General features: G+C 40.2%; 1 protein-coding gene across 1 annotated transcript in view; it reads right to left on the bottom strand.

Annotated features, from left to right (window-relative positions):
- SLC39A5 (solute carrier family 39 member 5) overlaps positions 1-24970 on the bottom strand; it is a 411070-nt gene that overhangs the window by 274296 nt on the left and 111804 nt on the right. Inside the window, exon 4 of the mRNA XM_044083712.1 lies at positions 11319-11499. Coding sequence (XP_043939647.1) covers positions 11319-11499 — 181 coding nt within the window. The remainder of the gene's footprint in view (positions 1-11318; positions 11500-24970) is intronic.

The raw sequence follows: 24970 nt of genomic DNA, 5'->3' as shown, positions 1-24970 counted from the left end.
CTTCTGTGGCTCTGCTCGACAGGGGGACAGGAAATTAACTTTCCTGGGTGGCGTAAGCCAGGGAACCTTGTTGGCTAGGCTTATTTAGGCCCTTGGGCCGATAGCCTAGTACCTACCTATGAACCTATGAACTCCTACTGAAAGATATCCAAAAGCTGACAACCTTCATTAGTCCAATGGGAAGGTTCTTTTGCAACAGACTGCTGTTTGGTATAACCTCAGAATCTGAAATTTTTCAGCATAAAATGACTGACTTGTCAAAAGCGCGTGATTGTGCCATTGTTATGGATGATATCCTGGTCTAGATAAAGAGATGCATAAGTTTGAGTTTAGAGGTTTCAAACCATTAATTCTGTGTTAAAAGTTGAGCCAAGAGGCCAAGTGAAATGCTGCTCTGAACATACTGTGCTTCACTACTTTGGTCATAGCATACCTGCTTTTGAATTGGGCCAGATGGTACCAATGTCAGACTAATAGCCAAATTACTGACTCCATATTGTGTGTTTGAATTAAGATAAGTTCCAGACACAATTAACTTCTTGGGCAAGATCTTTCAACTGTGCTGTGTCTGTTAACTGACTTGTTCAAGACCAGTGGGCCAAAGCCCTTGCCAGAATCTACACTTTTTTACTTTCTAATTTTTGCAAAGAATTGTAATAGTCTCTATGGCCTACAGTGCTTGCAGTACATACTTTGGTACCAAAACTACAAAAGTAGTTTCCCAAACAGCACAAAAAAAACTAAAAATATAACTGCAGGAGATGATGTACAATGCAAAAATGTCTCTCTTTCTCTGTCTGATTAATAACCAAGTATGGAGGCTAGCATGAAGACCTTTTACAGCCACAGTCTAGGCACAAGGTAGAAAAAAACGAAGATGATAAAACAATTATAGTTACAGTCAGAATACAGCAAGTGCTGCAGAGGATTGGAGAGCAAAAGCATATAAGAAATAAGTTGAAAATATGTCATGAAATCAAATTTAGATGACAACAGCAATCAGTTCAAAGACCAGTCCCTATTAAAGAAAATATTACTACTGCAGCTTGATCAAAAGAAACAACAATTAGGGCATATAAAATATTGCACAATAGCTATAGGAGTCAGAAGAGGTTAGAATGGATTGGGAAGAGAGAGACTTGTAAGCAATTCACAAAGAAACAATGGGAGGATATATTTATGGCTCCCAAATATATAAGAAAGTCTAGATGATTTAGGATTTTTGCTACGAAGTGTTAGGTATTTTTATACCCCAAGCAAACTCCAAAGAACTTTTCCTCAGGTAGACTGTAAATGGTGGAGGTGTGATGAGGAAAAAAAAAAGTAATTGGGAAATTAATTTTTGGGAGTGTAATGAGTTGGTACACTTTAAAAATTCCCTGCAGATTACTGTCAGAAATATTGGGTGAGCAAATTGGTGCAACTGGGGAAATGTTTTTTGAACTGTGATATTGAATTGAAATTGCCTGGACATAAGACCTTGCTGAATTTTATTCTGGTGGCTGCCAAAAAAGCAATTACTAGAAAATGGAAATCAAAATCTTAACCAATTATACTAGAAGTATATAGTAACAGACAGTGACGGCTGGTGACTTCAAATCAAGGGGGTGGGGCTGCAGGAGACAGCTGAATGGGTGGGGCCAATGGGAAGGTGTGTGGCCAATTTGAAAGGGACGGAGCTATGCTAAAAAACCACAACTGGAACTTTAATTAAATATGCTGCCCTGGGTGCCAAACTGCCATTACGAGACTCCAATCAAGACAAAATGAAGTGTAGAAGAAAAAAAATATTTCAATGCATTGGCTACATGACAGCTTACTTGATACCTAGATGGAAACAAAAAGGTTGTGAGACATGAAAAAATAAATTACTTTTTAAATACATTAATGGAATGCCAGTCAAAATCAAGTATAAAAAAAACAAGCAGCACTCAACTCAAACCACTTCTCCTTGCACTGCAGTTCTAATTATAATTTATATTCAGCTTTAGAAAAGTACAAAGTAACATGCTGAAAGTAGCAATTTCTGTGATACCCCCACTTGTAAAAATGTTTCTTATCCAAAAAAAGCCGTGCTACCTGACAACAACTATCTACTTGTTTCATGGGGAAAACATGATCAAAGTAAAAAATGAACAGCAAACCAGAAACAAGCTCAAGATAAATTGCTTACAGGATTACTGCACAGGTTATGGATCACATATGATAGATTGGCATTATGTTTAGTTTACGGGTAAAGCCTGTAAAGATGACTGCAAGTCTTCAACAAATGTAATGAGCTTCTGAAAATACTGTAATCCTGTCCTTTATTACAAATCTTGTCATATGCATTTCAATACCTAAGGCTTATACATTATCTAGTTATGTAAGGGTAAGGTGATTCACACAGCCTATCTTGACCTTGCCAAGGCTTTCGACACCATCCCCCATTCTGGAATTATAACTAAACTAGCTATAAATCCCGACATCACAAGATGGGTTGCCAATTGACTCAATGACAGAACCCACACTGTAAAAGTTACAGACTCCAAATCTGACTTCAAACCAGTGACAGGTGGAGTACCACAGGGTTCAGTCCTGGGACCTCTCCTGTTTGGTATCTACTTCTCTGAAGTACAGGCTAACAGAGAAGGCCTTTGGCTAATGAAGTTCACAGATGACTGCAAACTAGGAGCCATAGTAGAGTCCCCAAATGATGTGGACATCCTTCAAAAGGGCCTCACTGAGACAGATGCCTGATGTCAGAGCCATGACCTTAAACTCAATGCCAAAAAGTGCATGGTCATCCCCTTTGGTAAAAACTCAGTACCCATGAACTGCCACATAGGTGGCGGTCTACTTAAAGCCGAATGTGTGATGAGAGACCTTGGGACCAAGGTGGATACTAGTCTCTCCTTTGATAATCACATCGCCACAGTAGTCAGGAAATCCTTCAACATGGCACACCTCATCACAGAAGGGTTCTCATCCAGGAAAAAAAAGAGGTCATTGTTGCCCTCTACTCGATACTCAGACCCATTATAGAGTACAACGCCCCTTTTGGAATGTACCTCACAAGACATCTGCAGCAGCTGGAAAGGCCACAGAAGTACATCGCAAAGAGGATTACCAGCCTCAAACAGATGCCCTACACTGACAGTCTCAAAAAACTCCAGCTTTACTCCGTAGCATATCACCTACTCCAAGCTGCTCTCTGCCTAACATATGTCAAACCCAGAGCTGTTGGACATGCAACACCTAAAGAAATCCCAACCCTCCAAGCTACATGCTCTAGGGACCTAAACCTTGTCACCACAATAAACAGGACATGTTGGATGTATAGATTCCTGTCCCAGAGACTTTCCATACTCTGGAACAACCTACTCATCTATGTCAAGCAAAGTTCCTCATTAGCACTCTTCCAAGAAAAATCTTGATGAGTGCATGGGAAATAAGAAATACACCCTGGGGATCACTTCAGTGGCTCTGCTTGACAGGGGCACAGGAAAATAACTTTCTTGGTTGGCATAAGCCTGGGAACCTTGTTGGCTAAGCTTACTTAGGCCCTTGGGCCGATAGCCTAGTACCTACCTATGAACCTATGTAAATATTCTCTGCACGGCAACAACAAAAAGGCTTTCAATGTTGGTAATTCTTTAACAGTATGCTTATTAAAGCTTACTTGCATCTTACAATCTCAGACAAGCTTATCTGATGGATATTAAAGCATTGCTACTTAAACACAGAGCAACAGAATACTGCAACAGCATGCATTTTCTGAATAGTAAGAAGCATAAATGAACAGTATAAAAATATGACAGAAAACCAGAACATTCTGCAAAATCAAGGACAGATGAAAAGCCACTGTCGTACTTCTGTCGACCTTGGATGGGGGAATACTCTGCACACTTACACTGTATAACTGCTCCTTGCCTTGCTTGGACACATCCAGAGTCACTACATGGGGGAGTGGGGTGCAACAAGTATGTCACAATTTGAAATGTGTCTGGCTGACGGTGATGGCTCGGACAAATTTGTCATACCTCTCAACCTCAGAGCAAGAAATCTGGACAAAGCCATACATAGAAGTGGCACAAAGGCCCAAAAATAAAGACAATTTAAAAAAATTGCTCTTATAAACTTAGAAAGACAATAGAATAGTAGTGGGTCTTGGATTAGTATGAATTTTCTGAAGGGTATGAAATCTGAAACTCAAATGTCTGTCATTATTTTCTAACGTCAATCTTTAATGATTTGCCACTAATTTGTCATAAAACCACAATTTTATGAAAAACAGACCAAAAATGTGATGCAAAAATATAAAATTGCTACACAATACAGCTGGGAACCTGTCAAAGAAGAGACACTTTTTTTTAATATTAGTACTGTTTACTTGAGCAGCTGACAAAATAAGAGAATCTACATGCATTTCTGAAATAAAAGTAATCTAAACTCTGATCATTACAGTTATTTATAATTGTAAACCCTCCACGTTTTCTTTCAAAATTGCCATTTTGCAGAGGGATTGAGGGAGAGCTACATTTTGAGCCAAAATCGGGGACAGCTGAGAGGTTTGGATATTCCTAATTCTATAAAGCAATTTATTTGCACGTATCTCTCAACCTCTTAATGCAGGAAATCTGGACAAGGCCAAATATATTGGGGGAACATACAAACAGTACTAAAAATTTCTCGCAATGTCTGTTATTATTTAGTGACTTCATTCCTAAATGATTTGCCAGAAAACCACAATTTTTATGAGGACCAAACCAAAAATAAGAAGCAAAAATCTATTCATTCTGCACAAATCTGGACAGTTGAGAGGTATAGTTCAGCTGGGGCTGTCTGAGTTTGCTGCCCTTCCTCCCTCACAAAATCATGGTTGAATGGGGCCTCCCCCTGTAGCCATTCCAATGCCCCATTACTTGGCTATTTCCCTCCATTTACCATAAACACTGTAATGTGCATACTGCTTTACCTCTGCGATGATTTGGATTTCATTTGAAAGTTTTATTTTGGATTTTACAGCACACACACTAATAAATATCTGCTAAACAAAGCAATGCAGTCTCACAATGAAAATAGACTTAGCATTAAAACTTCTCTCCCCTTGAAACTCGCATTCATTGAAACAGCATCGAAACCCACATTCAAGGAAAATACATTTTGCCAGTGGCAGATAAAGATTAACTTTGGGCTGTTTTCAAATCATAGGCCCCTTGCACACGAAACATGCATTTGTTCTGTAATACACCTTCCTGATTATATTAAATTATATTCCTTGTATAATACAGTACAGTTGCTAGAGGGCATTTTAAATTTGTTTTGAACATTTTTCCAGTAAACAATGAAACAAAATGCATGCACCAATAATGACAAAACTGCCCAATTCCGAACATTTCCATCATAAAAGTCTACTCACACGTCTACAATTCACCAGTATCAGTAAATGTGTACAACCTCTGAAGAAGTAAAAGTCATCTAAGTAATTCCACCTTAAAGAGATATGTAACTAATGAAGAGGTTGCTGCTAGCAAAAAACTTTATATTTCATTGTTTCATCTACAAATAAAGTGCCTGTTACCCATGAGGAATAAATTGCCTATGTTACATTAAAAAAAAAAAATAAGCTAGTAATATTGCAATAGGAAATGGATGGCAAACTGATAACCGGTTCATAGTTACTAGTCATCCTCGCCAAAAAGGACTGCAGCATCCACCCCCTTTACAGCACAAATCAAATAAAATTCATAGTTGAACTACTAAAGGTATTGAAGGAAGGAAGCACAACTATGTAAGTAGAAGGAACTTCGATATCCACCACGGTAATGAATCTGTAAAAAAATACTTTTAATCAAAAACTACTTAAAAATAGAAGAAAATAAAACAATTTCCGATAAGCGTTTTGAGCTAGGTAAGCCTTCTTCAGATCGTTCATTCAACGGCATTACTAATCTAGCTTTAAAATACATGATATCCAATCATGTAACTTATTTAAATTAGATGGATTGATTCAACCAATCGATGCGTTCTTCCTCCCTGTAGGCAGCCAGTGGTAGTTCATAGAATAACTCCCTGCACTGGAACCAAGATGTTCTTTTCCACCAATCTCTGCAGCCTTCCCTCCTTGCTTTTATCCAAACATTACACATGAAGCCTGTGCCTATCATATGGTGTTATTGAACCAAGCCTCTTTCTGTGCCCAGTCCTACACGGTTTCTAAGGTAGCATGGTTCAGTTATCAAACATTGTTAATATCTTTTACTTATAACCAATCGTATGCCTTCTGGCTTTCAATATCGGTTTTAGTGGAACCATAGTATTCAGGCCAGGAGGGTGGCTCGCTCTCAAATTTACGATCCAACTGATTTCCCTCACTTCTGTATGATTCAGTGTCCCCTCCTCTCAGGGTTTGTGGAACCACCTTTATGGCCTAAAACTTAAACCTGTGAGTCGGATATTTTGATAAATGCATCGCCAGTGCATTGTTGGGATCGGAGATGCAAATATCTCTAAGATGTCTTAGGATGTGGTCCTTCAGATGCTGATCCGTTTTCCCAACATAAAAAACATCACATTAGTAACAAGTTGCCAAATAAATCAGATGTTGAGTGTTACAGCTGGCTTAAACACAAAAATTAAAAATCTGGTTGGTCACAGGATGCCAAAATATGTTTGAGTTATTAATAAATGGACACGCTTTACATTTATGGCAAAGTACCTTTGCAGTCTGAAAGGGTCTTGCAAGGAAATCCATCTTTATTGCATAAAAGTCTCTTTAATGTTCTTGTTTTTAAACGTGAATCTTGGGATCTCACCTACAATATTTCTTAGCTTTTCATCAGCTGTAAGTATGGCCACAATCTCCTAATTATATCACAGATTTGTTTGTTGTCATTCCTCATAGTAAAATTTATATCCTTATAACCTCTTTCCTTAAGATTAACGCAAATCCTCTGGCATTCTGAATTAAACTCTTTACAGTTAGACGTTGCCCATTCAATTCTCAGTTAGAGCATCTTCTGTGTAGCGACATGCGTGAATGGGCGTTCCTTCGTTGAAGGTTGTGCGTTAGGTCCGGCAAGCCAGTACGTAAAAATCTACTGCCAATCATTAGCGGACTGGAGTTCCGCTGTGGCAACCCCTAACTGGGAAAAGCCAAAAGACACAAACAAACTATGAGGAATGATCGTGAAATTCTTAGAAAAGGGAAAGGGTGACCATATTTCTATGAACAGATTTTGGGTGCACAATCTAAAGAACTTCCAAGTAAGAAACAAGAAGCCAAGAATTGTATGTTTACTTATAGCATGGACAACAAACAAATTTGTCATATAATTAGAAGATTCTGGCCCATAATTACAGCTGATGAAAAGCTAAGAAATTTTGTAGGTGAGATCCCAAGATTCATGTTTAAAAATAACAAGAACATTAAGAAACTATTATGCAATAAAGATAGATTTCCTTGAAAGACTCTTTCAGAGCGCAAAGGTACTTTTAAATGCCATAAATGTAAAGCATGTCCATTTATTAATAACTCGGCATCCTGTGACCAACCAGATTTTTAATTTTTGTGTTTATGCCAACTGTAACACTCAACATCTGATTTGGCAACTTGTTGCCAATGTGATGTTTTTTATGTTGGGAAAATGGATCAGCGTCTGAAGGACCGTATCCTAAGACATCTTAGAGATATTCGCATCTCCGATACTAACAATGCATTGGTGATGCATTTATCAAAATATCCGACTCACAGGTTTAAGTTTCAGGCCATAGAGGTGGTTACACAAACCCATGTAGGATTGGGCACAGAAAGAGGCTCGGCTCAATAACACCATATGATAGGCACAGGCTTTGTGTGTAATGTTTGGATAAAAGCAAGGAGGAAGGCTGCAGATATTGGTGGAAAAGAACATCTTAGTTCCAATGACAGGGAGTTATTCTATGAACTACCACTGGCTGCCTACAGGGAGGAACAACACATTGATTGGTTGAATCAATCCATCTAATTTAAATAAGTAACATGACTGGATATCATGTATTTTAAAGCTAGATCAGTAATGCCATTGAATGAACGATCTGAAGAAGGCTTACCTAGCTGAAAGCGCTTATCGGAAATTGTTTTATCATCTTCTATTTTAAGTAGTTTTTTATTAAAAGTGGTTTTAACAGATTCATTACCGTGGTGGATATCGAAGTTCCCTTTACAGCACAGTACAGTATCAACAATGCATCTACATACTGTGGGAGTAGAACCCACAGCCTTCTGCATCAAAAGCAAGTACACTACCTGTTGTGTTATTAACAATGCAATCAGACTCAGCATAAGCAGCACTAAACTTCTCTTCCACTGCAGCTCTCAGCTCCTTGTAAAATCTACTCGACACTGAGCAGTATCTCTCAACTTTGCAGAACAAAAAATCTAGAAAAAGCCAAAATTTATTGGGGGGGACAAAGGCCCCAAAAACAAGGGACACATTTTAAACATTGCTTGTATAATCTTGGAAAGTTGCTAGAATAAAATGCTGTACTGCCACCATACATTTCACTGTCAAGTCTTAAACCCAGAACCCCGTGCAAAACAGTCAGAGCAATATACCACTATGCCAAATCAGCTTTTTGTGAAAGAGAGGAAGACTGAAACTTAAATAGCCACCATTTAGTGAATTCAGTTCTCACCATAGCTGTCAACCTCTTAGCACAAAACACCTGGACAAAACCAATAATGGGGGAATACAGCCCCCAGACATATTCACTGAATTCAGTTCTCACCATAGCTCTCAACCTTAGCACAAAAACTCTGGACAAAGCCAATAAAGGGGGAATACAGTCCCAGAAATAGGGACAAATTTCAAATATTCATCTTATAAACTTAGAAAATAACTAGAATAAAAGGTTTTCTGTTACCATGTACTTTCTGAAGAATGTGAAGTCTGAAGTTCAAATGCCTGTCATTTTTATTTATCTAAGATTTGTTAACCAGGAAAGTCTGACTTGGAACAAAAGCCAGTTTTCAGCAGAGGCCCAGGGAAAAACACTCCAGACACATGTCTTTGTAACATGGGAGGACACCACAGCACCCAGAGGAAACCCATACAAACACAGGGAGGACATGCAGACTACACACGGAAGACACCTCAGCCAAGAATCAAACCAGAGAACCTTTAGCTGTGAGGCAACAATGCTGCCACTGCACCATCATCTATCTAATGAATTAAAAATCCACAAACCACAGATTTTATGAGGAACAGAACAAAAATATGAGCAAAAATCTGCAAAGTGTTTAAAAATGGTGGTGGGTAGGGAATTCAGGCTTCTGCTACCTGCACCCAAGGTACAGGGTTCAAGTCGGTGGTATTCTTTAACCACCATCAGGTATCCTGAGTTCTGTCTAGCCACCAGTATACATCAACTAGGGTATTTTATACACACTCAAACTGTTTATCTAGACTGGCTATCTGCAGTGTAGCTGCTAAGTGCATGCACTAATGGATTTTACTATTGCAAATTATGATTGACTATGAATCACCATATTATAAGTCTTCCATATGAGACAGTGCTGGAATGGGGCAGGGAACCTTAAACCCTTACTCCCTAGTAGTGTGGACACATCTCTGTGAACCATGAACCCCTTGCCTAGCACACAAAGCCACTTGTATGACTGAGTAAGACATTCCCTGTTCATGAATCTCAGCCTAGGTTCTCTGACAATCATTAACAGATGCGATGGATGTGAGCTACTTTATGAATAGCATCAACACTAACTCTGCAGCATTAATGAGCTGCATTAGAGCAGAATTGGACTGTTTATTTGGATTTGGTTAGGTGGGAAGTTCTTTGTGTGAGCTCATTTATTTGGAAGCTATGGAGTGGTCTGGTAAGAGCCAGTCACAAAGTCAAGTAGTATAAAATAGTGGTTGTGGGAATCTACCAAGTATTTACAGTATGTAGATCTATATTACCAGGCATTTTAAGAACTGACTGAATAAAGATTCAAGTCAGGAAATGAAGGAATGCTAAGCCACAATTAGCTATTAATTCATGCTGAAGGTATCATCTGCCAGAAGGCGATGGTAATGCAGCTTTGAATGGCCCTGCTAGAATAAAGCAAAATGTACACGTACGAACACACACACACACACACGTACCTGGTTTGGAATTCATTCATCTGCAGAATCTCGTACCCACACACCAGTACGAATCCCCAGTTGTACCTTCTTCAATGTCCTTCCCTCTTCCCCGTGAGAGTCCAGTAGTTCGTTCATCTGCAGAATTCCATACACATTCACCAGTATGAATCCCCAGTTGTACCCGGTTCCCCACGAGAGTCCAGTCGCAACGTAAAATGTCCTTCCCGCGAGAGTAGGCTCCAGCCTGCAGACATTGCAGTCCAGATATCCTCCATTATATGTGGTCATAACTGGACAGAATCCTGGGCATCTGACTACAGAGATGCCTTCTTCCTAATCCGGATTGCTGCTGCAGCATTCCGGATTCCTGTGAGTTCCAGGAACACTGAGCATGCATGCGTGGAGTTCCCGGACTCGCAATTTTATTTTCTTTTTTTCTTTTCACAGCTGGGGAGGCTGCAGTCCTGCAGTCCTATAGCACGAGCTGCCCTTGGTAACAGAGATAAAAGAACTGGAATCTTTAGAAAAGGGTAAGAGCAAATTATGTAGAAAATATGGGAATTGTGGGAATAATACATGTGCAGTAATGTTTTGGAGGAGGCATGAAGTTTAAGGGAAGGCAGGAACTGAATGAACTATTTAATGTTTAATTCACAATGACTGTATAGTAGATTACATGTGATGTTTAATGCTTGCAACTGAAAATATGTCAATATGGTTTGCTTTAATTTATATAAATGTATGACTGCTTATGTTATAAGTAATAACTCAGTAAAGATGTTTTTTTTTTTTTTTTTTTTAAATAAGAAAGAGAAGCAACAATTCTGGGAAAGTATTCTAGAAAATGTATGCTAGAATAATCCCTGCAGAATCATGCACCAGTAGTACAGCAGGCATGAGCAGGACAAGTAAGTTACAGAGATGGAAAAATGAAGAAACCAACAAAGTGCTCATAACTTACAAGCCCACTAAGTCAGTGGGAGTGATACAACAATGGTGTCATGGACCTTTTCCAAAGTAGAGTAATGACTGGCTGTTATTGTCAATTGCTCAGGGTCATACAATACCAAGATGGGAGTTAACAGATTCAAACTCATGTCTCCAGTACCTCAAACAATATGTATGTGTACTACAGTATGACTTTTTTCATTTCAAGAACTTTCACAATTAATCAAAGAAAACACATAATAAGCATCCAATGTGTCTTACCTGGAACTGTTGAACTTGGGGTGTCCACAAACTTTTCCTGTATTTCATCAGGGTGCCGTAGGCAGACACGGCTATCGATCTGATAAAGAAGAGCTGGACAGATGAGGGTAAATTCCTCTGGAGTAATCTCTGATACTTCATCAAGTCCAAAATTCATGAGCAGTTGGGACACATTTAAACACTTAATAAAAAGAATTACAATCAGGCTTCCTCACAGAAAATGTTATAATAGCATCTATACTCTAGGCTAAGATACATGTATTAATCTCTCAGAAAGAACATGCAGGGATTACCCATATGATGCAAACAGCCCACACACTTGGAGAACTAAATAGCCTGTAAACCATATGCATGCAGAATTGAGGTTTAAATACTGGAAATATTAACACTCATAAATAGTAATCCTTTGTGCCACTTAACATAATTCAGTTTTTTAAGAAAATGTCCACTATCTTTAATGTAAGAAGTAAGCTGGCCTACATAAATCTGGAGTCGAGCATCAAGAACACTTCCTACACTCTCTATAGGTCCACTTACCTGGAAAACTATAGGTGTCCCAGGGGGGTGGGACCGAGATATTTTTATATCTTAATTTCTTTGATGCCTTATTGAAAAGGAAGCATAGATCAGTTTTATATATATTAAAAACCACAAGAAAAACCTAACCAAGGTAGAGTTAATACTGTGTGATACCTTAAACATCATGTAACAGAGGCCCATGGGGTATATTCAAATGACCCCTTAATGACAGAGTATTTCAGCTATTTTGAACGGCCATGACTTTTTACTTTTTCTTTCACAGGGTTTTTACACCCAGCTGATGTCCATAACCATTAAAGGTGTCTACAAAATATCCCGACTAACATCCAAACCAAAACTTAAAAGGATGTAAAGACCCCATGTTTCTAGTACAGCCAAACAGTCCACTTATGCTGTGCTGACGAGGTCATTAGAAGGCCGAAACATGCATTTCCATAACTAGTGGGGTTTGGCTTTACTGGCCTGAATGTATCCAAAAGACCTAAAAAGAAAACGTAAAAAGTCATGGACATTCGGAAGCCATATAGCTGAAATACTTGATGTCCTTAAGGGGTCATCTGCATATATTCTATGGGCCTCTTTTACAGGAAGTTTAATGCATCACACAGTGAAAACTCTAGCTTTGCTGGGATTTATTTGTAATTTTTACTAATTGGTTTGTCTGTGTAACCTTTGTACTTTTAGATAAACCTTTGCTATGTTCACAATAAACATTTCATGTTTAATTAATTGTTAAGATTTTTGGGATGAATTAAAGATAGGGTGGAAATAAGAGAGAGAGAGAGAGAGAGACATGGTTAAGAAGTAACAATTACTTAGGGAGACTGACAAAGGTTAAAGTATTGCAGAATGGGGGGGGGGTCTCACAGAACAAGTGGAGCAAAGTACAGTTGTGTACACTTACCATAAATGTAGATGTTAGAGTGTATTCACTGTTGCAGTCATCACACACGGGTTATCCTGCCAGGGGTAGCCCTCAGTGGGCCCGAATACCAGAGGCTTAGTAATTCTGCATCAGTTGCTGTCACTCCAGAACTGATGTCAGATCATCAGTGGTATAAAATCAGGCAGCCGATGCCATTACATCAGTTTTTCTTGCCCTGTCAGGAGCCCCCAAATAGGGAGCTAGGTTATGGTGGAAGAACACCACCAGCAGAAAGTAAATACCAAAAATTCCCTGTAAGAGGAGACAGAGAGAGAGAGAGAGAGACAAGGGGGTGGAGGGGGGGGCTACCAGGACTGCAACATTGAATACACTTGAACATCTACATTTATGGTAGTGTACACAACTGTACTATGTTTTTCGTGTTTCACTGTTGCAATCATCACATTTGGGTTGATTCCCAAAGCTGAAGAAAAGGGTGGAGGCAGTCAAGAAGACTGGGGGCTGGCTAGGATGCCCTGCAAACTGTGGTGGCAAAGCCTGTCCTGGCTTTGGAGAAGATAGGAAGGTGGTAATGTTTGGTGAAGGTATGAACAGATGTCCATGTTGCAGCCTCCAGGATGTTCCTGGTGGGGACCCCTCTAAGAAAAGCTGCAGAGGTGGAAGTTGCCCTGGTGGAATGTGTCCTGACTCCCTTTGGGGGCTGTTTCCCATGCTGTTTGTAGCAAAAATGGATGCAGTGTGCTATCCATTCGGATATTGTTTGGATATGGCCTTGCCCTCTGCCCCTGCTGTGAAGCTGACTAGCAATTGATCAGTTTTTCTAAAAGCTTTGGTCCTGTCTAAATAGAATCTGAGTTGTCAGTGCGCATCTACAGAGTGCAGAATCCTTTCCCCCTTGTTTTGTGGGTTAGGGAAAAGGGTGGGCAAATTAATGGATTGGTTGAGAGCCACTCTAGACACCACTTTAGGCATGAAGAATGGGTTAGTCCTGAGGGAGACCCTGTCAACATGTAAAATGATTAAGGGCTCTACAGCCATGAGTGCCTGTGGCACTGATACTCTTCTAGCTGAAGTGATGGCCAGGAGCAATGCTGTCTTCCAAGAGAGGAACTTGAACTCTGCTGAAGCTGCAGGTTCAAAGGGGCGTAGGGTGAGCTTTTCCAACACAAAGTTAAGGTCCCAGGCTTGGGTAGGAGCTTTTCTGGGTGGCCTTAAGTTGTTGGCCCCTCTTAGGAACTGTTTCATGAGAGGGTGTGAGAAGAGAGGTGGCTCTGTGCTGTAATGAGCAGAGATGGCAGAGGCATGAATTTTAATAGAAGAGAAGGATAGACCCCTGTGTAGTAGGTCTGCTAGCTAATCCAAGATGAGAGGTAGGTAGTAGCCTGGATCCAGGTACAAAATCTTTTCCACTTGTCAGCATAGGATTTTCTAGTGCTGGGGCATCTGGCTTCATGTATAACATCTAGGACTTGTTTGCTTAGGCTGGCAGCTTGAGGAGAGGTCAGGGAATAAGCCAGGCTGCCAGGTTAAGGGTCTGCAATTGGGGATGCATGAATTCTCCATTCCTCTGGGTCAGAAGTATTGGGATCTGAGGTAGGTGCCATGGTGGCAGGGGTGACAGGCTGTGCAGCAGTGGGCACCAGTGCTGGTGTGGCCAGTCTGGTGCAATCAGGATTGACCTCTGTTTTTCCTCCCTTATTTTGAGCAGTACCCTTGAAATGAGTGGTAGTGGGGGATAAGCGTAGACGGAGAGGTTTACCCACTGGAAGGATAGAGCATCCACTTTCCAGGCCTTGCTGTGAGGTTCCCTGGTGCAGAATTTGCTGAGCTGGATGACTGGAGTGGGAGGCAAAGAGGCCCACCTTCAGGGTGCCCCATTTCTGTGTTACATGGGTGAAGGTTCTGTGGTCTAGCTGCCACTCGTGTGGGTCTAGCACGTTCCTGCTTAAGTTGTCTGCCAGAGAGTTTAGGGAGCCTGGCAGGAATTGTGCTAGCAGGTGTAGTTGCATGGGTGAGGCAGTGTGCCAACGGGTCATGGCGAGCCTGTAGAGAGGATAAGAGTGAATCCCTCCCTGCTTGTTGATATACCACATCACTGTAGTGTTGTCTGTTTTGATCAGTACTGGGCCCGGGAAGAGTAAGGGTCTGAAAGCTATCAGGGCGATCTGAACAGCTAGCATCTCTTTTTGGTCGATGTACAGATGTATTTTATTTGGGCTACAGTGGCCCTGAATGCACCCGCTGTCCAGGTGTGCACCCCAGGCATAGTCCGATGCATCTGTGGTGAGGGTCTGGGCAGAGTGGGGTTGTGAGAATGGAAGTCCCTTGTTGTGGTTGCATGCTGCTGCCCACCAAAGGAAATCTTTCCTTAGACAAGGTATCATTGGTATGATAGTTTCAAGGTCTTGAGAGTGTTGACACCAATGGCTTTTTAGGTACCATTGTAGTTTCCTCATATGCAGTCTGGCATTTGGAATGAGTAGAATGCAGGAGGCCATGAACCCTAGAGCTTGCAGGATTTTCCTTGCGAATAACTGGGTTCTGGTGGCTAGTTGAGAGAAGTAGCCTGTCAGGTAGGCTTGTTTTTCTGGAGTAAGGAATGCCATCTGGGATGCTGTATCCAGGCTTGCTCCCAGGAATACATTTTTTGTGGCGGGACTAGTTTTGATTTCTTTTGTTGATAGTATATCCCAGGGAGGTCAATAGGTCCTTTACAAAGGTCAGGTGCTGTAACAGCTTTTCCTGTCTGCCTGAATCAGGCAATCATCTAAATAAGGGTAAATTTGAATATTTCTTTGTCTGCAAAAAGCAATGGCTGGAGCCAGGCATTTTGTGAAAACTCTGGGAGCAGTGGAAAAGCCAAAAGGAAGCACAGAGAACTAAAAGTGCATAGATCCTGCCCTGAAACATAGATATTTCCTGCAAGATTCCCTGATTGGGATGTGTAGGTAGGCCTCTTTTAGGTCGAGGGTGCCTAACCAAGCATCCTTGGAAAGCATAGGAAGCTGCTGCTGGAGGGTGAGCATTTTGAATTTTGGAATCACCAGAAAGGTGTTTAGAATGGATAGATCGAGGATTGGAAGCCAGGTGCCCTCTTTTCTGGGTACCAGGAAGAGTCTGGGATAGAAACCTTGGCCTATCTGTTCTGCAGGAACATGCTGTATTGCCCTCATGGAGAGCAGGGAAAGGACTTGCTTTTTGGCCTCTGCCCTCTGGTTTGGAGGAAGATCTGGGAACCATTTTGGGGTTGGCAGTGTGTGGAAATAAAATTTGTATCCTTGGGACACTATGTTGAGGACCCATTGGTTGTTGGTCACAGAGGCCCAGTTGCTTGCATGGAAGGAGAGTTTTCCTCCTAGGGGCACAAGCAGGTGGGCAGAGTAAGGGGTGGAGGTGTAAAGTCATTGTGAGTTTTTACCATAAGGGGGTGGCTTTGCACTCCCTGGTTTTGAAGAGGAGGAACTCCATTGCTTAGATCTCTGCAATCCCTGTGGGCTGCTGTCTGGGAGGGGTCTGCTTCCCCTGTGTCTGGGCTGAGCTGGCCTGGAGGGGGCAGGAAAGGGCCAGTACTTGGTGGGGAAATACCTACTGAACCTTGGAGGCTGGACCTGTAAGAAGTCTGTAACTGTCTGCATAGATTTAGCTCTTTCTTCCATCTTGTTTAAGACCTCTTCTGCCTTGGTGCCAAATAAATTGTCTTTGTTCAATGGTGCATTCAATAATTTGATTTGACATGGTCTGGCAAGGTCTGTTCCTTAAGCCAAGCATGCCATCTGAGGACAGAACCAGTGACTGCTTCCCTGCAAGATGCTTCTAGGGCGTCAAAGCCACATTGCAAGGTGTGCTTAGAAACTTGACTTGTAGAATGCATTAGCTCTTGTAATTATTTTCTGCACAAGCAGGAAAGGAAGATATTTTTTGTTTGAGGAGTTCCATGGTATTCTGCTGATATTTCAGCATGTGGAACGGACAATTTAATGCTCTAATAGCAAGAGTAGAAGAGGTGTATACTTTTTTTACCCCATCTGTCTAAAGCTTGGGAATCCCTGTCTGAGGGGGTGGGATTCTTAGCTGAGGTTGCTTTAATTCCTTTAGGTCCTTGACAGATGACCTCTGGGTCAGCAGTAGGATTTTTGATAAGGAATTTGTGAGAGTCAGGGACTCTGTAGTATCTGTCAGGTTTCCTGGGAGCAGGAGGAAGGGTGTCAGGAGTCAAACTGGATTCCATAAAAACATCATCCACAATATCCAGGACAGGAGGAATGGCCAAAGGTCTGTGCTGTGGTAAATCTAAGAATTCCCTGAGTCTCTTTATTCACTGAGGATAGTCTTGACATTCCCATTGGAAATATTCCCTTAAAGTATGATGGGTTTTTCCCAAAATGAAAAATCCTCGGGTGGAGAGGCAGAAGGAATGGATTCCTCTGCATCAGAATCCTCATAAACAAAGAGGGGTTGCATGTCTTTATATTCAGAAGCATCAGGGTTATCGGACTCCTGTTCTTTTGGAAGGGGTAGCCTGGCTTCCCCTTATAAGCATATTAAGGTCTTCTGCCATTTTAAGCATTTGAGACGGAGGCAAGGAAGCAGGTGCCTGAGCTTGGGTCATCGGTTTTTTGGGCGTAGTTCATACCCTGGGCCTTAGAAACGCGGTAGTTTTAGAAAGAACTGAAGATGCGAAAGAAGTCGTCGGTTTGTGTCGAGTATCGGTAGTGCAAAGTACTTCCTCAGAAGCCAGTGCCTGCTCAGCGGCTCCGGACCCATCCAAGGTAGACACATCTGCAGGATCCTTAGTCGAAGAAGAGTCTCGCGGCATACCGGACTCCAAAAGGGTCTTGGTAGTGGCCTGCGAATCCACAGAAGCGGACATCAGGAGCTACAAAAGCACCTCACTGAGGACCGGAGAACTGACGACTAGCTTAGCGGAAGAGTTGTCAGCAGTTTTGGACGGTCTCTGTCTTTATCCTTATGTTTTTTCAGATCATCGGTAGTCGGATGGCTTACCGAAGCCATAAAGGAATACGAGGACTGAGGGACAAAATATCAAGATACAATAAGGGCCCAATGATAATTAGTTCTGGCGTTGAACAAAGCACAAAAGCAACAGTGAGGGACATCGTGGTATGGGCCTAAACAGGCGACGCAGAAAGAATGGAAGTCTCGGTGTGGTATTTGCTTTCCACAGGCAAGACAATTGTTCACTTTTACTGACATTGGTTAGAGCAAGAAAAAAAGGTTCCCCCAACGGGGTACTTAGCTTTAGAAGACTTCAACTTCAATTCAGAAACGAAAACTCAGGTAGCGGCCGACTGGCACTCGTGCAAACTGCTTTTGCTTGGGGCTCCTCAGTAAGAAAGACAGATGTAATGGCATCGGGTGCCTGATTTTATACCACTGATGACCTGACGTCAGTCCTGGAGCGACAGCAACCAACACAGAAATACTAAGCCTCTGGTATTCGGACCGACTGAGGGCTACCCCTGGCAGGATAACCCCAATGTGATGACTGCAACAGTGAAACATGAAGAACATCTGCAGAATACTAAACAAAGTAATAGACTACCTTTATAATATGCATGTGTTTAGAAAGCAGGGCTGTTGAGCAACTTTTTTTGGATAACTCCAGAGCACAAAAATTTTTAGCACAATTACTTCGGCAACAGAAAGTAGAAAGTAGAAAGGGTTGTTGCCAACTTAGACAGCCTATAACAAGAAAGATAAGAGATCCTGTAGAAGTACTAGAAATATTTTAGACATTTTATGAAAAGTCTGTATAAAGCAGAGAAATATGGAAATCAAGAAAAGGTACAAATAGAAATATTTATGGGAAAATCAAATATGCCAATATTAGAGGTAGATGAGGCTCAATTACTGAAAACTAAGATAAGAGGAGTGGAGATGAAAATGGTGATGTAAAATAAATCTACAAGAAAGTCCCCAGGAATAGATATTACTCCTGTGGAAGTTTGGATGCTAGGAGGGAAGAAACTGATAGAGATCTCGAAGGTTTTGTTTATCAGTGTTTTAAAAGGAGTGGAGGCACTAACATCCTGGAAAAAAAAACTGTGATGGCTGTAATACCTAAAGACATGCCCATGTCATAATTGATAATTCAATAAAGATTAAAAAAAAATGAATAAAGAATCCAGTGACCAAAGAGAGCCTCAGAGTAGACCGGTACTATTGCTTCAGATCAAGGCAAAAGAACTGAGGTGGTCTGGATATCTTTTAAGATGCATCACAGGTAGCTCTTGGTAAAATTGTTTCAGGCAAGCCCTAGTAGGACAAGGCCCCATGGCTGACAAGGACAAGCTGGAAAGATTCTCTTTCTCTGTTTGTTGGCACAGAAATGTTTAAATATCCCTAGCATGGACTAGAATCTGTGGCTGAACAGGGTAGTTTTTTGTCATACTTGTCTGTTGCCACTCTAATCCTCACCAAGAAATGCAAAAAGAGTGAATGAGTAATTTGTTTAATTTAACTGAATAATGTATTACTTAGAATGTCTAGTGAACGTTGAAAACCAGGACCAATTTCCTCCGTTAGTCTTCTGAAAAAGGGGAATTCAACTTTAACTCATACTGGGAAGACTAACTGCAGTCAGAAGTATTTTCTTACTGGAAGCAGGAGGTACAAAGTAAATAGTCACTTGACATAATTACTTTGTACTTCCTGTACTCCTGTAGGACACATACTTGCCTAAATTAATTATTTGATATTTAACTTCTGTAGTATCTAGCGACACTTGTAATTTGTTTCATTTCTACACAATGTTCTGTAGCGTGTGCTGACATTTTAAATTTGTTTTTGATTTTTTTTTTTTAAACAAGAAACATTTTATTAAATTATTATGTATGACATAGACAATCTTACATTTATATAAATGAAAACAAACCATACTGAGATAATTTCAGTTGCAAACATTATACATTACAAACCACGTTGACACAATTCTTCTTCTTTCGGCTGCTCCCATTAAGGGTCGCCACAGCGCATGATCTGTTTCCATTTCTTCCTGTCCTCTGCATCTTGCTCTGTCACACCAACCACCTGCATGTCCTCTCTCACCACATCCATGAACCTTATTTTAGGCCTTCCTCTTTTCCTGTTACCTGGCAGCTTCATCCTTAGCATCTTTTTCCCCAATATACTCTGCATCCCTCCTCAGCACATGTCCAAGCCAACATAAGCTTGCCTTCTCTGGCTTTGTTTCCAAACCTTCTAACCTGGGCTGACCCTCTAATATATTTATTCCTAATCCTGTCCACCCTCGTCACACCCAGTGCAAATCTTAACATCTTTAACTCTGCCACATCCAGCTCTGACTCCTGCCTTTTTGTCAATGCCACTGTCTCCAACCCATATAACATAGCTGGTCTCACTAATCTCTTGTAGACATTCCCTTTCACTCTTACTGGTACTTGTCTGTCACAAATCACCCCTGACACTCTTCTCCACCCACTCTATCCTGCATGTACTCTTCTTCACCTCTATTCCACACTGACCATTACACTGAACTGTTGTTTCCAAATATTTAAACTCATCCACCTTCGCCACCTCTACTCCCTGCATCCTCACCATTCCTCTATCCTCCCTCTCATTCACACATATATATTATGTCTTAGTCCTGTTGACCTTCATTCCTCTTCATTCTAGAGCATATCTCCACCTCTCCAGGGTCTCCTCCACCTGTTCCCTACTCTCACTACAGATCACAATGTCATCTGCAAACATCATAGTCCATGGGGACTCCAGTCTGATCTTGTCTGTCAATCTGTCCATCATCATTGCAAATAAGAAAGGGCTCAGAGCTGATCCTTGATGCAATCCCACCTCCACCTTAAACGCATCCGTCACTCCCACCTCCGACCACACCACTGTCACACTACCTTGTACATATCCTGTACCACTCTTACATACTTCCCTGAGACTCCCGACTTCCTCGTACAATACCACAACTCCTCTCTAGGCACCCTGTCATATGCTTTCTCTAAGTCCACAAAGACACAATGCAACTCCTTCTGACCTTCTCTGTACTTCTCCATCAACACTCCCAGAGCAAACATCGCATCTGTAGTGCTCCTTCCTGGCATGAAACCATACTGCTGATCACTAATCATCACCTCACTTCTTAACCTAGCTTCCACTACTCTTTCACATAAGTTCATGCTATGACTGATCAGTTTAATCCCTCTGTAGTTACTACAGCTCTGCACATCACCCTTACTCTTAAAAATAGGTACCAAAACACTTTTTCTCCATTCCTCAGGCATCCTCTCACTTTTACAATTGTAGTTGCAAACATTATACATCACTTACAATCTATCCAGTCATTGTCAAACATGATATAGTTCATTCAAATCATGCCTTTTAATCCTCATTCTTCCTCTGCATGTATTGTTCCCACAATTCCCATTTTTCCTATGTAATTTGCTCCTATCCTTTTCTAAAAATCCCAATTCCAGTTGTTTTATCTCTGTTACTATATTCGCTACTTCTAGTAAAGTTGGTTTAGACTTTGATTTCCATTTTCTAGTTATTGCTTTTTTGGCTACTACCATAATAAACTTGGCAAGGTCATACTATGTCTAGGCAATTCTGACTGTCATAGCTCAAAAAAATCACTTCCTTAGTTATACCAATTTGCTCACCCAGAATGTTTGACAAAGCAATCTGCAGGGAATCTTTAAAGTCTGCCATCTCATTACACTCCAAAAATATGTTTCAGTTACTGTTTTCATCCCAGTCATACCTCCAACATTTGCTGTCTAGCTGAGAAAACATTCTTTGGAGTCGACTTGGGGTATACAAATACTTGTACAACCACTTCCAAGCAAAGATCCTAAATTTTTAGACTTAGTTGCATATTTGTGAAACATACATATATCCCCCATTGTTTCTTTGAGAACTGGTTAACCAATCTATCTTCCCAATCCTTTCTAACCACCTCCGATTGATTCTTATAGTTATCATGCAATATTTTATATGTTCTAATAATTATTCCTTTCTTAATGGTAGCTTCTGTTCTAGATTACACTAGAAACTCTACCAGTGCTAGTCTTTCATTTAGAATCCCATATTTATTTCTCTTTGCCTATACTGTGATATCAGTCCTTGATAGGGAAGTCAATCTCTAACCTGCAGTCCAAATAAATTATTGGAGTTCTCCCATTCAATAACCTTTCCCTCTCTAGTTATTTGCTCCCAATACCTTGGCTCCTTTTCCAGTTTTCTCCAATAAATTACAGCCCCCCTTGCCTATTGCCTGCATCCCTAGTTGCAGTCATCCCTATCAGCAGAATCTCCTTTCTCCATTCCAGTGTTGGTTTAGCTCTTAGCATACATTCAGCTACTTTATGAATATAATATTCTGTATGATTAGTGTTATTCTCCTTAAAGCTCTGCATCCAAAATCCCAGTCTATCCTTATTTCTTGAGATTCCTCCTTGTTTCATCTTCATCCCTTTCCACTCTGAATTATAGTTTTCTGCTTGTGCTACATATGGGAGTCCAACTGTGTTGCTATGAAATACACCTTCAAATTGAGTAATCCCAATCCACCTTATTCTGTTGGAAGAATCATCTTATCCCACTTGACTCTTGCTGTCTTCCCTTCCCAGATAAAATCCTTTAGCTCTTTATTAATTGCTTTCCACAAGTTTTATTTATTTATTTGGTATTTGTTTACTGGGAAAGTCTGACTGGGCATGAATCCCATTTTCAGCAGAGTCTCGGGGTTAAAAGCACCAACATACAAAGTTCAGTTAACAAACTACATAATATTATCACATGAAGTGCGGTGACAAATAGTAGAATCGACATACAGGATAAATAAAGTCAGATCAGAAAATCATACAATGAATATTAAACAATCATAGGATATTGAATACCTAGTAGAATACAGTTTTAAACATGGGCAAAAGACTAAGAGAAAGGAAAGATATTTTGCAGTTGGGGGAGATTAGGAAATGGAGTTAAAATAGAGAGCCACTGTAGAAGTAACTTCTCCTGAATAATTTTTACTACCCATTCCTTAAATTCCCCTCTTTCCAACAGAAAGGTGGGAAAGTGCCAACATCTCATTTTTATTTCCTTACCTTGTGTTTTTAGTCTAGATGGCACATGATCTAAAATAGTTAATGGGTACATATCAAGACCTTCAATTAAATGTACATGTTCCTGAGAAATCTAAATTCTGTCAAGACTGTCCAAGTTTTAGTTTCTTGGGGAATAATATGTAAATTCACTCCGAACTCCTAGTATTGAATTTACATCTTCCATGCCAAATATTTTCATAATTTTCTTCAAAAATCTACCCTTCTTTGTGATATTTTCCTTTCTGGACTCCCAAGACACCTCTTTACTGTTGCATATCAAATTCTAGTCCCCACCAATAGGTAATATACCTTGCAGAAAGCTGATAATTTGTCCCAGAATTTTCTTAAGCTTCGTTATAGCAGTTTTTGGTGGAATCTAAATACATGCCAGTAGAATCCTTCTCCATTGCCAGTAGTCCCTTAGTACTTCAAATCTGCCATTATTATCTTTTTTTTTTTTTGTCCTCTTCTATCACTATTGGAACTCCCCTTGCAATTAACATAAGTAGTCCTCTCTTCCTTTGCCACGGGTATTTGCTGAATAACATATTGAAAACCTTTATCAAATTCAGATATTCAGTTCTTTTCCAAGTGTGTCTGCTGTAGCATAACTATTTGCACTCTACATTTTTTCATATAGTTCACTACTCATTCTTTTTTGTGTTTAACAAATCAATGGTCTCACAGATAAAGACATTACAGAAAGGATCATTTTCTTGAAAGGTTATTATTCACACCTTTTATGTATAGCAGTTTTGTTAAATGTCTAGTTCCAGCTTTTTTGTTACATGCATATACTGTTTAGCAAGTTAATCTTTTATACAGCTGTTTCTTGTCATCTCTTTTTCAGCCTATGTCACATATTACAAAACTTTTTGTTTTACTGAAAGCCCTCAAACAAAAATACAGACCCCCCCATAGCCCCCCAACACCTATTAACTCAATAATAACACACAAAACTATGTACATCTTCAAATATTGAAGTGCTACCCTCCTAATAGGAACAAATGTTCCAAACTGACAGCCACACACACAGATTTTAGGTAGCATGGATAACCATTCTTTTAGGTTACAGCCTGTTCTTCTAAGTGCCATCAGGCTTTCTTTTATTTGTATAGCTCTCTCAGCTGGCAAAACACTTGAATGTTTTCAGAAAACATTTTCTCTAAGCCATTTCTCTATCAGATTGTGTCTTAGAGACATGAGAACCAGACAACTGCCAAGCATACATAGGTTTACTACAAACTAGCCTTATAACGTTCAATAATCTTTTTCATTTACTTGCTTTCTCTTAAAACCTGCTACTAGATTAAGCTAATGGCCTTAAAGTCAATCCCATATGGAACCATGAGAAAAAAGCACACTAATTTTTCCTTTTGTCATACTCTTAACCGGATTTCTGGTTTTCTTTTTTTTTTATACATTACAGTGCCTCTATTTCTTAAACTTGAACAATGAGAAAGAGAAGGGAGAAAGAAATAAAAAAGAAAAAGAAGAAAAATGGTTTTGCTTACAGTTAACTTTTCCCTCCTCTTCCTCTCTCCTGAACTAACATTAATGACATGAAGTAGGACATATACTTTAGAGTCCCCTACACATTTAAAAAGGTCCAATATTTCCAGATTTTCTTGCTCTGTCATGTTTTACACATAATTATTGTTTTGTAATCCCACGTTTGTCAATTTCCCAAGTTACTGACTTTATTGCCAAACGTTAATGACATGAAGTATGGCATATGCTTTACAGTCTCTCACAAGTTTAACAAAGTCCAAGAGAATCCAACATTTACAGATTTTCTTGTTCTACTCGTTCATCTCCTTCTCCCAATTCCAGTCTCTGCTTCACTTCCAACTTAATCTCAATTCTTCTAGTTGACTTGTGTTTTTCCATCTCTCAAACATTTTCCATTGAAGCTCTGGAAAAAAGTTTCACTGGCACAGTCTCTCTATGGTCTTTATTACCAGAAGGGCAAGAAGCAGAATCTCCTGTTTCACAGCTCACTTTTTGTTAGACAAACTTTTCTACTTTTTCCTTAGTATATACTTCTTCAAAAAAATTGATTTTGTCCCTCCAGGGAAAAATATTTAGAAGATAGCTTGGTACAGCAGTTTGAATTTCATGCCTGCTTG

The sequence above is a fragment of the Protopterus annectens genome, chromosome 9.part0, assembly GCF_019279795.1.
Source record: "Protopterus annectens isolate FY-2018-M chromosome 9.part0, PAN1.0, whole genome shotgun sequence".
Classification (NCBI taxonomy): domain Eukaryota; kingdom Metazoa; phylum Chordata; order Ceratodontiformes; family Protopteridae; genus Protopterus; species Protopterus annectens.
The sequence above is the reverse complement of the archived record's forward strand: the minus strand, read 5'-3'. Positions and strand labels throughout refer to the sequence as shown.